Source organism: Cyanistes caeruleus, chromosome Z, assembly GCF_971803275.1.
Source record: "Cyanistes caeruleus chromosome Z, bCyaCae1.hap1.1, whole genome shotgun sequence".
In the NCBI taxonomy this organism is placed as follows: domain Eukaryota; kingdom Metazoa; phylum Chordata; class Aves; order Passeriformes; family Paridae; genus Cyanistes; species Cyanistes caeruleus.
Window position 1 is genome coordinate 70,328,689 of NC_141732.1, and position 16,947 is coordinate 70,345,635.

The 16,947-nt window shown below is 41.9% G+C and overlaps 1 protein-coding gene across 2 annotated transcripts; it reads left to right on the forward strand.

The window, feature by feature from the left end:
* Positions 1–1,030: 1,030 nt before the first annotated feature.
* Positions 1,031–16,847, forward strand: AGXT2 (alanine--glyoxylate aminotransferase 2). 2 transcript variants are annotated; one of them, XM_086867695.1, is made up of 14 exons: positions 1,031–1,095; positions 3,092–3,177; positions 3,554–3,738; positions 4,048–4,171; positions 5,035–5,129; positions 6,229–6,322; positions 7,292–7,385; positions 8,248–8,348; positions 9,393–9,485; positions 10,188–10,320; positions 11,387–11,475; positions 12,896–13,045; positions 13,381–13,479; positions 15,543–16,847. In XM_086867695.1, exons 1-14 carry the CDS (start codon positions 1,065–1,067, stop codon positions 15,651–15,653), a joined length of 1,485 nt encoding a protein of 494 aa, XP_086723821.1. In that variant the 5' UTR covers positions 1,031–1,064; the 3' UTR covers positions 15,654–16,847. The 2 variants fall into 2 exon arrangements, with proteins under 2 accessions (XP_086723821.1, XP_086723822.1); XM_086867696.1 differs by lacking the exon at positions 3,092–3,177 and having other exon boundaries at positions 1,077–1,095.
* Positions 16,848–16,947: the final 100 nt, after the last annotated feature.

Below are 16,947 nucleotides of genomic sequence, written 5' to 3' on the forward strand. Positions count from 1 at the left end.
CCCTCTCACCATATCTGTCACTTTCTCCTCCACCCAGATTTACATATTTAACATAACACAATTCACAGAATGCCATACTGGGTCAGGTTGGAAGGCACCACAGTGGGCCATCTGGTCCAAAATCCCTGCTCAAGCAGCATCATCCCAGAGCACACTGCAGAGGATTGCATCCAAGCTGTGTACAGTCAAGATATTCTTGAATATCTTCAGTGAAGGAGGCAGAGAGAAATCTCTTCCACACACACAGTAAAAAGGTTTTTTCTCATGTTTTTTCTCATGTTCAGGTGGAATTCCCTGTACATCAGTTTCTGCTTGTTGTCTCATGTCCTGCTGCCTCACACCACTGAGCAGAGCCTGGTCCCTCCTCTGACCCCTCCCTGCAGGCACTGACAGACACTGATGAGGTCCCCTCTCAGCTGTCTCCTCTCCAGGCTGAACAGGTTTGATTCTCTCAGCCTTTCCTCACAAGAGATGTTCCAGTGCTGTATCACCTTTGCAGTTCCCTGCTGGGCCCACTCCAGGAGCTCCAGGTCTCTGTTGTGCTCCAGAGACCAGAACTGAGCAGAGCCTCCAGGTGAGACCTCACTAGAGCTGAGTAGCAGGGCAGGATCACCTCCCTTGACCTTCTGCAGTGCTCTTCCTAAGGTACCCCAGGTTCCATTGGCCTTCCTGGCCACCAGGCCACTGCTGGCTCATGGACAGCTTGTTGTCCACCAGGACCCCCAGGTCCTTCTCCACAGAGCTGCTTTCCAGCAGGTTGGGCCCCCGCCTGTGCTGGTACCCAAAGTTGTTCTTCCCCAGGCGCAGGAACCTGCATTTACCTGTGTTGAATTTCAGAAAATTCTCCTCTGAACATCTCTCCAGCCTGTCGAGGGCCCTCTGAAGGCCTCACAGTCAAACTGTGTGAGAAGACTCGGGATGGGACAGCATAGGGTGACACTAAGGGGACAGCACGGGATGACACTGGGGGACAGCACGGGACGACAGCGGGTGGACAGGGCGGTGTGTCCGGCCGGCTCGCAGCACACGTGTCGGGGCGGTGCCGCTGCCCGGGGCGGGCGGACATGGCGGGGCGGCTGCGGAGGCTCGGCAGCGGTGAGGGAGCGGCGGGGGGAGCGGGGGAGCGGGGCCGGAGGAGCGGGGCCGGAGGAGAGGGACCGGAGGAGAGGGACCGGAGGAGAGGGACCGGAGGAGAGGGACCGGAGGAGCGGGGCCGGAGGAGCGGGGCAGGAGCAGCGGGGCTGCCGGAGGAGAGGGGCGGGAGGAGAGGGGCGGGAGGAGAGGGGCCGGAGGAGAGGGACCGGAGGAGAGGGACCGGAGGAGAGGGACCGGAGGAGAGGGGCGGGAGGAGAGGGGCGGGAGGAGAGGGGCCGGAGGAGAGGGACCGGAGGAGAGGGACCGGAGGAGAGGGGCGGGAGGAGAGGGGCCGGAGGAGAGGGGCGGGAGGAGAGGGGCCGGAGGAGAGGGGCCGGAGGAGAGGGACCGGAGGAGAGGGGCGGGAGGAGAGGGGCCGGAGGAGAGGGACCGGAGGAGAGGGGCGGGAGGAGAGGGACCGGAGGAGAGGGACCGGAAGAGAGGGGCGGGAGGAGAGGGACCGGAGGAGAGGGGCCGGAGGAGAGGGGCCGGAGGAGAGGAACCGGAGGAGCGGGGCCGGAGGAGAGGGGCCGGAGGAGAGGGGCGGGAGGAGAGGGACCGGAGGAGAGGGACCGGAGGAGCGGGGCAGGAGCAGCGGGGCTGCCGGAGCTGCGCTGGCCGGGGCCCGCCGGGGTCCCTGCGCCCGCTCCGTGCAGATTCAGGAGGGATGGGAGCACCGCGAGGTAGAAGCAGTTTCGCTGTAGCTGCAAATCCCTTGGGAAGAGTTCCAAGGGTAGAACTTCACCGACTCGTGGGTTTTCAACTACTTTTTTGAGGCTGGACTCTTGTAGATTCTATATTCGTTAGTGCTGTAAGTGGTTGTAAGGGAAATGACATTCCATGTAATTAATTTCAGGAAATTTTATTCTTCAGTCATTTACATTTCAGATGTGTTTTAGAAATTGGATAAAACCTTAGGCTTTTAAAAACAAATGTGCAACTCTCAGGAGATACTGTTGTAGCTGCAGAAATAGAATCTTCTGAAACAAGTCCTTGCAGAATCACAGAACAGGTCAGGGCCCACAGCTGGTCATCTGCTCCAGCCTGCCTGCTCAAGCAGGGCCATCCCAGAGCACAAGGCACAGGATTGTGTCTAGATAGTTCTTGAATATCTCCAGTGAGGGAGACTCCACAACCTCTTTGAGCAATCACGTATCTCTTTCTGTTACCTGCTGAATTCCGTCTAAAGTTAAATGAAAGGCAGGATGGTGTGATGTTCCCAGGATTTTGGAGCAAGGATGGAAGATGGCAGCTGGAATTGTCAGGGCCCTAAGCACAGGTCGCATCCCCTGAACAGCTTCATCCAGGGCTGTACCCTTAGCCCTGTTTCATCTCTGCCCTGAGCCTCCAGTCCCTGCCCCAGCTGAGCCATGAGCCTTGCCACCAGCCCAGCCCTGGCTCTGTCTCCTGGGTGGACCTTGGACTTCTGCTGTAGCCTTGTGTCCAGCCCTGTCTCTGGCCCCATCTGCTGCTGCTCCTGCCTGGGCTCCCTGGGTGGACCCTGGACCTGCCTCAGCTCCACTTTTGTGGGGCATTCTCGGTGAACTCTGCTTTGCCCACCTCGTTCAGGTCTGTTGGGCCTCTGTTCTGCTCCCTGGGAGCTCTGCCCGTGCTGCAGTCACCCTGACTGTACAGCATTCACCCACTGCATCCAGGCAAGGACTTGTATTAGAAACAGTTTTTATTTTTAAAATAAAAATTATTCATCTGTCAAAATAGAAGTCCACATGAAAATGAAAACTTGAGTTTTAATGGATGAGATATAAATGCCTTTCTTTTAAAATTACATGTATTCTGCTTATTACTTATTTTTCCCCAACGAAAACTTCTTAGACCAAAAACACCCTCCAAAACTTTCTGTGACTGTAGCTTGTGTATTCCCTGAACAAGCTTACTGAGCAAATCTTCCAGGTGTGTAGTTTGCCAAATGTTTCATAATTCTCTTACTATTTTATAGTTGCCTTTAGGCAGCAGAAATGGAAAAGCTCTGTCTCCATACAAGCAAAAATGCCTCCTTGTGATTTTGTACCTGAAAAATATGAAGTAAGTCATGCATACTACACTGAATTTAAATAAAGCTTCATTACTGGGTTTGGGTGATAGGCTCATCTGCTAAATATGATTATAAAATTTGCTTCTTTGGGCAAAACCCCACTGCTATGACCTGGATATAACCTGTAGATTTACCTGTGTGACAAATCTGTAATTTGAAAACATTTAAGAAAGAGTTGTGTGCAGAACAGCAGTCTTATTTCAAAAAGCTGTGTTTAAGAGGTTTGTAGAACAGCTCTCTATGTGCCAGAATCTGCTACAATCTAAATCCTGTAGACAGCTGTGTAATCTGTGTGCTCCACAGCAGCTCCATGAGTCTGGATTTTTAGGAGGTATGGATGGATACTGACTGTTTTATTCCACTCAGTCCTATCCATATGAACGTGTGCAGAAGATCCGTGAACAACATGTTGCTCCTTCTCTGCGAACGTATTACAAGAAACCATTGCTGCTGCACCAGGGACATATGCAGTGGTTGTTTGATCATGAAGGACGAAGATATCTTGATCTCTTTGCTGGAATTGTCACTGTCAGTGTTGGACACTGTCACCCGTAAGCATGTTGCTTTTTGATTTATGGTATAAAATACAGGAAGAGACACCTAAGTTTGTTTTGTGCTTCATTAATCTGCAGCACTGTGAGCCTAGAACCAGAATATAATTTACTGAATTGTCATGTGTCACAGTTAGTTAAATTTCTGCTGCATTTTGAAGAATTCATTATTTTGGTCTACTTGTTCCTCCATCTGGCACACGGTGCAGCATCTGTGTTTGCAGAATCAATAGCACAGAGATATGTGCATGTGTGAGTGTGGAGCCTGTGTGGAATTCAATCCCTTTGTCTCTCCCTTGCTACATGCAGGAAGGTAACTATGGCTACCCAGAAGCAGCTGGCTCGCCTGTGGCATACCACCAATATCTACATGTACCCAGCAATCCACGAGTATGCTGAAAGGCTAACTTCTCTTTTTCCAGATCCACTGAAGGTGAATTGCTTCTGACAGGAGCAGGGGCTGGTGAAGTAGGTGTCTGTTTATAAGAAGTATTTATTAAATAATCGAGAGCCATGATATCTCTGGAGAGAAAATCTGTATGGGGAATACAGACTGTGAGTTAAAGAGCGTGAGGGGCCTCAGGGCATTTTCTTTAGACCTAGCTGCAAACAAGCATAATATTCCCAGTTTCTGTTCTGTTTGTTTCTTCCTTTCATTTGTCACTGTGAAGAGGCATTGCCAGCTTAAAAATTACATGAAAGGAACGAAGAAAATGTTTACTATTCTTACAGGTAGCCAGCCTTAATTTTCTTGATCTCATGAAAATCTACAGTGAAAACTGTTTGACAGTATATTGTGTAGTATGTGTAAATGTTTACCAACATTTAAATAGTCAAACCACAAAAATGTTTCACAAACACATGTCATGTTTCATCTTCAGTGAAACAGTAAGAAAAATAATTTTTGATTTCAGGTGAAATAAATTGGTGGTGAGATGAAATTGGGCTATCAGAAGAGTATGACGCTACTACAGTCTTAAAGATGGAAGGAGAGTAAAAAAAATTTTTTTAAATGTCCTGCTCAGTTTGACCCAACACTTTCATTTCTTCCAATCAGAAATCCATTTTAGGAAAACCTGTAAACTGAAACCCTTTGAGATTTTTCTGTACCTTCCCAGAGCATATCAGTTGGATCTTTGTTCTCATCTGGGGCATAAGGACAACGCTAATTTTATCGTGGTGAGGTTGCCCTGTGGCAGTGCTAGGCTAGAGTGCATCGTGCTATTAGGGGACATGGTCTGATGCCAGAGAAGAAGGTGGTTTTGTGCTGTACTGACCCCAAGTGTTTTCCCACAGGTGGTTTATCTCACCAACAGTGGGTCAGAAGCCAATGATTTAGCTATGTTCATGGCAAGGGTACACACTCGTAACTTCGACATCATCTCTCTCAGGTAATGCCGACAGAGCTTCACAAAACTCCTCTGTGTATGGGATCACTCTACATGTCTAAAACAAGAAATAACTTTCACCCCAGGTCTGCAGAGGAAAATGCTATAAAATTACTTCATTTGACAAAGAGGAGCAAACCAGGAACTGAAGTTTTCATACATGTTAGGACTAGTTTGCAATAAAAATGCAACCTGCAATTTTTGCTTGTGTTACCAAGAAAATGATCTGATGTCTGTGTTTAGGGTGTGTTTTGGTAGACTTTTGTTCATGGCCAGACCAAGACTGAGCAACTGCTCCATTCTTCCTCCGTTTCCCTTCTGCAGTGCCCCTTGGTGAGGGGTGCAAAGGTACCTCTGGAATAGCAGTGCACTGAACCTCAGCAGGGAACTGCTCCGCCTGGAAGTCGATTTTTGTTTTGTTTGCTTTGCTGCCTTGTTTTTCTGTCAGAGCCCTGAACCACAGTTCACTACACAGATACACAAACAGCTCTTCTGGCCTAATGACAGGGATGGAGCTGGGATGAACAGCAGTACACTGTAATCACCAGCATAAACAGTTCACTTTACCTCAAATATTAGAATAAAAGGCCGTGTTAATGAAGAGATGTATTTTTCTGTTACTATGTTCAACAGAACATTGGGTACCTACCTTGCTTGTATATTCTCACTAAACAGTTTTAATTTGTATATAAATCAAATCATAGCACAATCTAGTTTAATGATTGGCAGCATCTATTGGAGATAACTGTTGTTGCCAAGATTCAAAAGACAGAGGTGTTTCCTCTGTAGGGATCAGGTACAGATTCTGCTACAGCAGAACTCCACAAGGCACTGTCTGAATTACTGTTGGTTCCAATGATTGTACTCATCTCCTTGCAAACATTTCTTCACAGCTTTTATATTTGAAGTTGCAGTCAGAGTCAAAAGGCAGAGGGAAAAATGGCAGTAGGAATCATTTTTGTTCTAACATGTTTCATTAGTTTCAACAATGCACATTTTTCCCAACAATTTGTAGCTCAGAACCATGCCTTCTCAGAACTGATATTGCTCCAGACACTTCTTGGAAATGAGTGATGTTGATTTGCTTTCTTTGTTTGAACAGAGGAGGATACCACGGAGGCAGCCCTTACACGCTGGGTTTGACATCTCTGACTCCTTATAAGCATGGTGTTGCCAATGGCTTTGGCTGTACATCTGTGAGATTATTTTTAATTTTTTTTTTAAAATAATCTGGGTAACTAACAGTTTATTTGAATATTTCAGCAATTGCTGTGTTTTCTGCCCTCAAGCACTTTATGGTCACTAATCAAAGCTGCAGTGTAGCAGTTTATGCTGTGTAAATTCAACAAGAGCCAGAGTCCCCTTTTCCCCTCAGGCTAATTTTAAGTTAGGACAGCCACAACACGAGTGACCTGTGATTTGCATTTCTTCAGTCATGCTTGATGCTTTCATGGAAATCTGTGTAAGGAACAAAATAATGTTCTGAACCCCTTTTTTCAAGTTTGTTTTGTGCAAAGCTGCTTTCAGATGGTCTGGAGCAGATCCTTCGCTACAGTGAATAGGAATCCTATTTCAGAAAGACAGGAGACATGTCTGCTAAGGAGATCCACTGAGGTTAAATGGCAATATGCTCTTGAGCAGACTGGAGTAACTTTCTGTCTAGAAGCTGCTATTGATGACTACAGGTGACAGCTCAGCCACATTATTAACCATAGGTAGGCTCATTTACAGCAGCTTCCCAGCCAGTGAATGGCCTGAACTCACGTAGTGTTTCAGCAGCAGCAAGGATTAGAAAGCTGGAGTTGTCCCTATTAGGTTTGCCTGCCTCACTCTGTTTTGCAGATTTTGTTCATACTTCAGATTACTGAAATGCTACCAGCAATTCTTAAAATGCTGGTATTACATTTAGATAACCAATATCCTGACCAAGAACAAAAAAGGGAATAAAAAGTCAGTTGAGTTACTATTGCTGGAACAGTCTAAACTTGTTGGTTCCAAAGCTGTCTTGGTTATCTGGTGTTACTTGTTCTTCAGACAAGTTTCTTGAACTTTGTTTGCCCCTTCACTGTGACAGCTGTTTTTCTGTTTTGCCATTAGTCATTAGATCAAAAGATCTCTTAGAAGGGTGTCATCAAATCTGTAGCTATTTCTCTTATGCTTGACAGACAATGTTACCAGATGTTTTTCGTGGTCCATGGGGAGGCAGCCACTGTAGAGATTCACCTGTGCAAACTGTTCGAAAATGCAACTGTACTGAAGGTTGGTCCATGACAAAAATTTGGGTTTTGGATTACAAAATACTAGAGGGCTACTCTAATAAAATAAATAAGTGAAAATAAGTTATAGTTACCTCTTCAAGCAAAGCAGATGTCTGGTTAAGTTCTGCAAGGCTGAACAAAAAAAAAAAAAAAAAAAAAAAAAAAAAAAAAAGCAGAGAATCTCAGGACCCTGCATTCCAATGGGAAAAATCTGGGACAGAGGACACCACATTCTCAGATTTCTTTTTGAAATCCCACTGTTTGTTTCCACTGTTTGTCATGATCAGCTCTGGAAGCTGTGGAAATCACTTCAGCACATCTGGAAGACCAGAGGTGTTGGTGGTGTTATTTTGCTGACAGCTTTCAGCTTTTATATTGGAATAAGGCAAATAGTAAGGACAGCCTGCAGCTAGCCATAGGCAGAGGTTTTTCATGGGGCAAAATGTTCCATACACAGGACAGTGTGAAATCTCCTCTACTGCAACTAACAAAAATTCCAATCAGTTTTTCTACTGTTTCAACAAGCACCTTTTATTATTTTAATTCATATGCATATGTAACAGAATGGTTTGATTTTAGCTTTGCCATCCCTAATGAATGGCAGCATTAGCCATACTACTTGCTCTGTTCTTGATTTAAGCACAGACTATGCTCTCCAGAATCCTCCTACCTGCACTAACCTTGGAGTACACACGGTTTAAGGAGACTCTCCTTTAATGTTTACCTTTCTACTGTTAATTTGAGGGGTGATATTATTATGCAGTCATACAACATTTGTTGCTTAGATGAATAGTTTCATGTTTTAAAGCTAGTTTTGTGTCATATTAAGTAAATTCCCTTCAAACTGTTTCCCCTGTAAACAGGTTCATGTCTTGCAAAAGACCAGTACATCGAACAGTTCAAAGACACTCTGAATACCTCAGTGCCCAAGACAGTAGCTGGATTTATTGCTGAACCAATTCAAGTAGGTAGTTTGCCATTTTTCAGTTGTGATAGCACAAGTAGTGTGAAATACTCAAATCTGATATTCTTTAGCTGCAACCTGAACATAGATGTTTGCTGATTTTTACTGTGATTTTTAATGCTTTAAACACCTTAAATGTTTCAAACACTGGATGCACTGCCTTCAAATTTCAGCTTTTGTCACTGACTCCAATGGAACTAGGATTTTTCTTGTGAAATTAGACACAGACGCATTTTTTCTGCAGTTAAATAGTGAATGTGATGCATGCTATGGTTTGGCTTCTATTATCTCCTTTCAATTTTCATTACTATTTCTGTAAACTTTTAACTCAACCCCCCTTCTCCCTCTTTTAGTCATGTTGTCCCCTGATGGCCACTGGACTCATTCTCCTTATGTTTTACCCTATGTTCACAATTGTTTTATATGTGATTCTTCAATAGGAAAAATGGAGAACTTATCCAGGGCAAGAGAAACAGTGTAAGAACTGTGATTTCAAGGAAAAACTGGAGCAATTCTCTGGTTTTGCTGTTTTCAAAGCACTTACATACTTGTTGTATGTATGATTGGAAAACATGTTGGGGTCCAGGTGTAGGTTAGAATTGAATTTCCAATGCAAATGCAAACTATCAAGGTGAAAAGATGTTGAGGAGGCAATGTTCTAAACAAATTAACAAAAGAAGGAATATGAATTCTCTGGCCAACTTCATCAGCAAACCGTTTCTGGGTTTTGCTATGTGTAGATTTTCACAGTCCTTGTTTTGGCAGTTTATTGTTAATTTTATTTTTGTTAATTTAATTAATATTGTCTTACAGTGATCATGGCCTCACAAACATTCATGCCAGCACAACTAACAGAACAGCAGGCAGCACTGTGGAATGGGAATGAGTGACCTGAGCAGGAGCTTTCTGAAGTGGTTTCATTGCTGGAGCAAGAACCTTGAAGCAGCAGTCCTGCTGTTACCTGAGGGTTGCTAGGTTTTTTTGTCAAGTAGAACTCCTGTTTCCTTATTTGTTCCTGAAAACATTGTGTTTTTCTCTTGGCAGGGTGTTAATGGAGCTGTTCAGTACCCAAGAAATTTCTTAAAGGAAGCTTATCAGCTTATACGGGAAAGAGGGGGCCTTTGCATTTCAGATGAAGTGAGTCAGATTTTTTTACGTGAGAATTCTAGAGTTGGGTATCTCTGAAATTATCATAAAGGGCTGGAGGTCTGGAAATAATCTAAGTGAAATGCAATACACTTCATATCTTAAGTTTAATACGGTGTTAAACTGCATGTTTTCAAGCATAGGAACCTCAGTTTTTACTGCCTTTATTCTCATTTTGGACAAAGGTAATATTTGTAGCAGACTTCAGTCCTTACCTTCTGGGGGCAGTAAATTTGCATAAATATGCAACCAATGCTACTTGTGATGGAAGATTTGTCAAAATAACCCTTCCTTTTATGAGTATTTTTGACAGACATAGACTACAGAAGAGAGTTGATTGCTGTACCTCTGCAAATATGTTTTAGAAGCAGAATTTTCTTAGCTAAAAAAATATTAAAATAGTATCAAATGCTTCAAATACTTTTACTTTTCCTCCCACTTTGAAATGGAAGCTGCATCTTATTTATCTTACCAAGCCTAAGACATGATTGCATGTTATCACATGAAAGAAAAACCCAATTACAATAAATAGCATTTTGTGTAGAACCATCTGAATAGGGCTGCTAATACAAGTTGAGTCCAGATGAAGTTGCTGTTTAATGCAAACCAGTAACAGTTGAAAGACAAGGAAAGAAACTATATTACAAAATGTGAGAAAATGATGAGCCTTTCTCTGAATTTTTCCTTTGAAAGGTACAGACAGGATTTGGACGGACAGGCAGCCATTTCTGGGGGTTTCAAACACATGGTGTAGTCCCTGACATCGTTACTTTGGCAAAAGGAATCGGTAATGGCTTCCCAATGGCAGCTGTCGTTACAACAAAAGGTACAAGTGTTCTGTTCTTCTATGACATAAAACAGAGTAATTGCAAAATACAATACAAAATAATTACTTGCAGAGTGTGTTTAAAAAGCTGAAAGTTGAAAATCTATCCTTTGGATAGATTGAGATAATGAATTGGATCCTCATTGCTTCACCTGTTTCCCCACATGTTGTGCTGTATCAGTACAGAGCTGTATTTAAATGAGTGTAGTTGTGTAACTGAAGCAGGAATGGAGTTATGAGTGGTTTGTAGGGCTGGAAAAAGAGCCTGGAAATCATAACTGAATTCACTGATAAATATACTGTGAGTAAATAGGGTAGGATGTTACCCAGCTGCTTGATTCCTACAAGTGGCTGGCTCAACCTAGTGAGGAAAATCTGTAGATGGCAGGTGAGAGCTTACGTTACAAGCATGACTTTTAGAAGTTTTGTTTTGGCATCTGCTAGGCACTATATTTTTTGGAAATACTCATATTTTGCACAGACTGCTCTAAGGAAATCTTACTGTGTCTCCAGCAGAATCAGAGTTGAACACAGCAAATGTAATTGTTGTTACAGTAACAAATGTTTAAAGCAGTAAGTACAGTTACCAAACAAGGCAGAGGAGGCCACTATGATGATTAGAGGGACAGAGCACCTCTCCTAAGAAGAAAAAGCTTAGAGAATTGGGATTGTTCAGCCTGAAGAAGTCTTTGGGGTGACCGATTGTGGCCTTCCAGTGTAAGAAGAATGGAGAGGGACTTTTTACAAGAGCATGGAGTAACAGGACAAGGAGGAATGGCTTTGAACTGAAAGAGATTAGGTTTAGATTAGATATGAGGAAATAAATTCTTTACAGTGTGGGTGCCGAGGCACTGGCACAGGTTGCCTGTAGGAGCTGGAGATGTCCCATCCCTGGCAGTGCTCAAGGCCAGGCTGGATGGGGCTCTGAGCAACCTAACCCAGTGGAAGGTGTCCCTGCACCTGGAAGAGGATTGGAACTGGCTGATCTTTAAGATCCCTTCCAACTCAAACCATTCTGTGATTCTATGAACTGAAGGAGTAACCGGTGTTGTTCTTTTTCTTTTAGAGATTGCAAGTTCCTTGGCTCAAAACCTTCACTTTAATACGTTTGGAGGAAACCCTCTGGCCTGTGTAGTTGGAGCTGCAGTTCTTGATGTAGGGAGAACATTACATAAATTTATCTATACCACAAGTTCTTTGTATCGAAAGATGAAGATTGCAAGTATAAATTTCTATGTGGGCGATTTTTTAAGTAACTAAGTAAAGAGCATAAACATGGCCAGTGTGCCCCATTCACAGGAAAAAATCCTGATTAGTTTAATTGCAAAAATTTTCAGATCTCTAGAAAGAGTGGGAGCCCTATAATTATGACTTCAGAATCATCTTTATCTCCTTTGGGTTCTTTACTTGGTTAATGAAATTGTAGGAGATTACTTTCTCAAAAGCCTTAGCTAATTCTTTCACAGCACTACACAAATCCATAGCTAAAGCAAATCTGTTTTCTGGCACACATGCTTAACAAAATTTTTTTAACGGAAAGGCTTTTGCCTTATGCTTAAAAAAACCTTAATGACCAGACAGTTACAAATACCTAAGGTCAGAAATCCTTTTGGGGAAAAAAAAAATTACCTCATGAAAAAGAAAGTAGAAAAATGTGCAACACATTTCACTTATTATCCAGTAGAAAATCAGTCAGTGGGTAGTAGGTTTCTATTTGTCTTGATTATGCACAGAACATTAATTCACTAAGCTCATTTCATTATAGCAGACACTGTTTCTATTCATGTTACTCTCCTGAGTGGTTTGGGGGAGTTTAAGCTATTACTAAGATGGATGACTGTATAAAGAACCCATGTTTTGGGTTTTTTTGACTCCGAAATAACTTGAAGCCTGGCTCTGAAATAATCCAAGGAGGTTGTTAGAGTCAGCAAGAGTAAAATGGAGTTGAAAGAAAAAAAAAAAAAAGAAAAAGAAAAAAAATATAAACAACCACTTAATCATCTGTAATTAGTTTTTAAATGTAATTTTTCTAAAAACAGATGTTAAGTTTATGTAATGGTTTGTGTGTAGGTGCCAGTACGTGCCTGAAAATAAGAGCTCTGATTAAGAAGGACAGTGCAAAGTATGAAGAAAAGACTGTTATTAGAAAACGTGTTGTTGCTAAATATACTATAGTACTCAGGCTGTTCTCTGCTAACACACACAGATAAGCCTTAGCTTTTATTATTTAATTATATTCTTCTCATGATACTGAAAAAAAAATAAAATATTCTGATAAGATTTTGAAAATAATCTTTCTGGTCAGGTATTTCCCAGTTATGAGTACACGTGAGCAGGAATTACTGGTTTAAATGTAAGTAATAAGAAAAATGTGAAAAGTCCCAAAGAAACATCGAATTATTATGTGAAATTGTATTCTGATGCTGGTAAGAGCATTTAAGAAAAGGGAAATGTGAGCATTGATGTAGTCAATGAACATAGCAAGGAAGTGAGATAAATATAGTGTCAGTGGGGATTAACAGAATGTTTTGAAAGCCTTTCCTGCAATGCTGTCATGGTACTTCATTTTAACCAGGCTATTGAAGAAGACGGTCTACAAAGAAACAGTGAGGATGTGGGAACATACATGCTGCTGGAGCTGGCTAAACTACGGGATAAATTTGAGATTGTTGGAGATGTCCGTGGCAAGGGACTTATGGCTGGAGTAGAAATGGTGACAGATAAGGTTAGTGGCTTCTTCATTCCTTACAATTTACAGTGCCATTGAAAGTTTTATCACATTTTATTTCAGCTGAAATAGTATTTCCTGTAAAAAAGCAGACAGTGAGGTGGGAAAACATGGCTCTGGCTAAAAATGAGCCAGAACGTTCCATCATTCAGCTATTTCACAAGCTTTGAGTAAACAGTGCACCTTAACTGCACCGACTCATGGGAACAGATAAGTTATGCAGCTAACATTTTCAGCTAGAGGCGAGATTTATTGGAGAGACTGGAATATACATCTTTGTCACAGAACTAATTTGGAATATCTAAGTGAAGTTTAGTATTTTCTTCCCTTAGGACAGTCGATGCCCTCTTCCAACTGAAGAAATAAATCAGATTTGGGAAGACTGTAAAGACATGGGTGTTCTGATCGGCAGAGGAGGGCTCTACAGTCAGGTACTAAACCTCTGGTTATAAATAAAGCTTACTTTCTTGTCGAGATGAAAAATGAGCAATGGGATCAGCATGCTATTTAAGATGATTTATTGCTCAAGTTAGCCCAATATCAGTCTCGATATCGTGGGACATCAAAGGCGTGAGAATTGGAGAGCAGCAACAATCAGCCATAGCTTAAAGGTAGTCACAGGTTTCTTCTTCACACAGCAATATGTAACATTTTGGTCCAATGTTAACACAAACTTGTTTCTACTTAATAACCTATCACCTTTGCTTAATTTTGCTGCATCGTGTCTGTCTTTCAGCCAATAAACTGATAGGTCATGTACCCCCGCACACCTCTATTATAGCTTCTAGATCCTTATCCTACCCTGTAAGTCACATTATTACAGCTTAAACCTTTCACTATTTTAACTAATATAATTTCTTACTTACTCAAGGCATATTCTTACTTATAACTATAGGAACATAAGTTCATAATTTTTCTGCTTAATGTTTGTGTACCTTTATCATCTCATTAAGCCAAGCTCTTTCCAAGGCTGCAGATTGAACCCTTCAGCATCTGTGAAGTTTCTATTTTTCCATTTCCCACATTTTCTGTCCTTGTGAACAACATCCCCACTTCCCTCAAGTTAAATTAATTTAGTTTAGTAAATAAACTAGAAAATGTATACTGTTAGGAGTATATACTCTATCTCTGTTTAACGCTACTGCTTTTAAAATTGGGCAGGAACTATTTGATTCTTTTCAAATATTCTGTAACAAACTCAAGTTTTCCTTTAGAGGGACAACTTCCTCTAGAAAACCAAGGTTTTCTTCTTCTTCTTTTCTTCTTCTATTCAATTAGAAGAACTCAGCAATACTCAGGACCAAGTCTTTGCGCAGTTCAGGTTATCACCTGACACATCAGTACAAAACCAATAGTTCTTTGAGACTGGGGAGCTGGTAATGTACTAATTCTTTGATAATAAAGGAGAAAAAAAAGGCGTTGACAGCAAGTTCAGCAACAGCACAAAAGAGAGAATTGGATGTGAAGGCCATCAGCCCATCCCAGCTGAGGATGTAGTTCCTGCTGTAGCCAGGACACTGCACCATTTCCCTACAGCACTCAGTTAATGGCAGAGAATTGCCTCAGGGCTGGCCTGGTCAGTGACACAGAGGAGGCAGCTTCTATTTGAGATGGATGGAGGGTAGCTGAAATAAACCAGACTGTGTCTGCTGTGTCTGTCACCTCAACAGGTCTTCCCTAAGTCACAGATCAGGAGACAGGTAACAAGCTGAAGCTCAGTGCTGTAAAGTCTCATTCTGTCTGATGAAAGGGCTGTTTATCTGTGAGTGTTTGCTTCAGCAGGGGCTGTGGGTGGGAAAGCCCATTATTCCACTCTTACTGTATTAAGTCCTGTGATGTGATGCCAGAAAAAAATCTGAAATTTAAGATTCTTATGGAAGATAAATAATCTTAAAAACCTAGATCAAACATTCAGATTTAGGAGTCTATGTTCTTGACAAGTGTAACTGTACATATAATCCTTCCTGATCAACATGCTTTCCAGTTACAGCACCTAACTACAAGATAGTATTTAGTGATTCATTCATAATGCATTCTCTTAAAAGCCTTTAAAAACAGCCTATATTAAAACAGCAAATGGGCTGACACAATTCAAGACAGCCTGCCACTCTCAGCAGATACTACTTTTCCCTATGGTAGAGCTGCAAGAAAAGAAAATACGTGTGTCTCTGTTCTTTCTTTGTACAAATCCATCTGAGATTTTACTCTGTCTGTCTGCAGTAACAGAGCTGCAGACACGACCTACTCTACTTAGGTCTTTTGTGGAGGCAGTTAGGTTATCAAGAGGGGGTCATGAGTCAGATGCAATTCACTGCAGTCAAGTTCAAAATTGCTCCACTTCATAGTGCATTTATCATAAGCCTCAGCGCCTGCACTGCTTTTCTCCCTTTTTTCCTCATTTTTTGGGGTGGGAGAGCTGACCCAGATCGGCTGTTGAAACCAAATTCTTTCTGTACAATTTGAACACTTCTTTTTCTTTTTGCTCTCTCCTCAGACATTCAGAATTAAGCCTCCTATGTGCATTACTAAGAGGGACGTCGACTTTGCTGTGGAAGTATTTCATACTGCTTTACAGAGACACATGGATAGAGCAGCTGCAAAATAGACTTGATTTGTTTCCTTCTATGACAGGCACACACAATCCCTGATACTCACAACCCAGACTGGGCACTAATCTACCCTGGAAGACAAAATCATAGTGTGACAATTACATGCTTGTTCAATATCATAAGAACATTCTGAGAGATAGTGTTCAACACAGGACGTGGTGTAATCTCTTTTCTAAATGTACAATTCACTTCTACGGTGCTGATTTCTATGAACTGCACACCTATTTTGCCGTTGTCAGAAAAACCCTGACTGGATTAACAGAGTACCAAATAGAGGCAGGCATATGTTCTTCTTTCCCCTGTGAAAGTTGTATCAAAATCAGTAATTTTCAGAAAGAGTGACACAAAGAGTTGGGGAAGAAATTTCAGTTAAAACTGTTTACCCTGCCTACAAAGACACACTGTAATTAGAGCATTACAAGCAGTTTGCACAGCTGAGATGTTTCTAATTACAGTAATTATTTTTTTCATGGGGATAAGAAATCCAGTCATCACCCTCTCCAAAACACACTTCTCTTTTCCTCCTGCCACTCTTGGGATTGCACAGCACACCTATTAATCATTTTGTAAAGGTGCAAACTCTGGAAGGTGGAATAAGATGTTCTTTCTTACATAATCACCTTTTAATGTGTAAGACCATTGCTTCCTTCAGTTTCTAATTAAAAAAACAAATGTTGTGGACAGTCAGCAAGAACTGTGCATTTCTCATTTTACTTTTCTTCCAATTTTAATATATGAAAAAATCCTTGACTCAATAAAGTACCATGTCAAGTCTGGGGAAGGAGAATATTCTGACAGTACTTTACAGGAACTTTGGTGACAGAGCATCAGTACCTCTCCGAATCTTACTCCATAGGTCCTAAACAATATCATACAGCCTTTGCTGAGCACTGTCTTCTGCAACTCCATTGATAAGTCCTGTGTACAACCCAGTTCCACTCCAAAACCAGGTGTTATCCCACCTTTTTTCCTACTCAAGATCAGGCAGATTATGCCTTTAAACAGAAGTGCAGTGTCTCTTCTTAGAAATCAGAACAGATTCATTCATTCATGTCACTCATTGTTTTCTCCCTCACTTACTCCAGCAAGGCTGTTCCACTAGACTATTTTTTCACCAACACCTGCCATGGAGGTAGATATACAAACCCAATAGGAATTGTCAAAACTGATTAAAGAGCTTTGTCATCTAACTCCTTCCTTTCTGTCTGCTGCTTAATGTTAATTAAGTAATTAATTAGAAGAAGAACCCATGTCTTGGAGGTGCTTCATATTTGATAGCGGATCAAAGAA

Bases quoted from the DNA above. Each gene is read 5' to 3' on its own strand.
- AGXT2 (XM_086867695.1), top strand. From the start codon at position 1,065: ATGGCGGGGCGGCTGCGGAGGCTCGGCAGCG. The intron at 3,739-4,047 runs GTAAGCATGTTG...TGCTACATGCAG, and splicing joins AGTGTTGGACACTGTCACCC to GAAGGTAACTATGGCTACCC. The intron at 13,046-13,380 runs GTTAGTGGCTTC...TTCTTCCCTTAG, and splicing joins TAGAAATGGTGACAGATAAG to GACAGTCGATGCCCTCTTCC.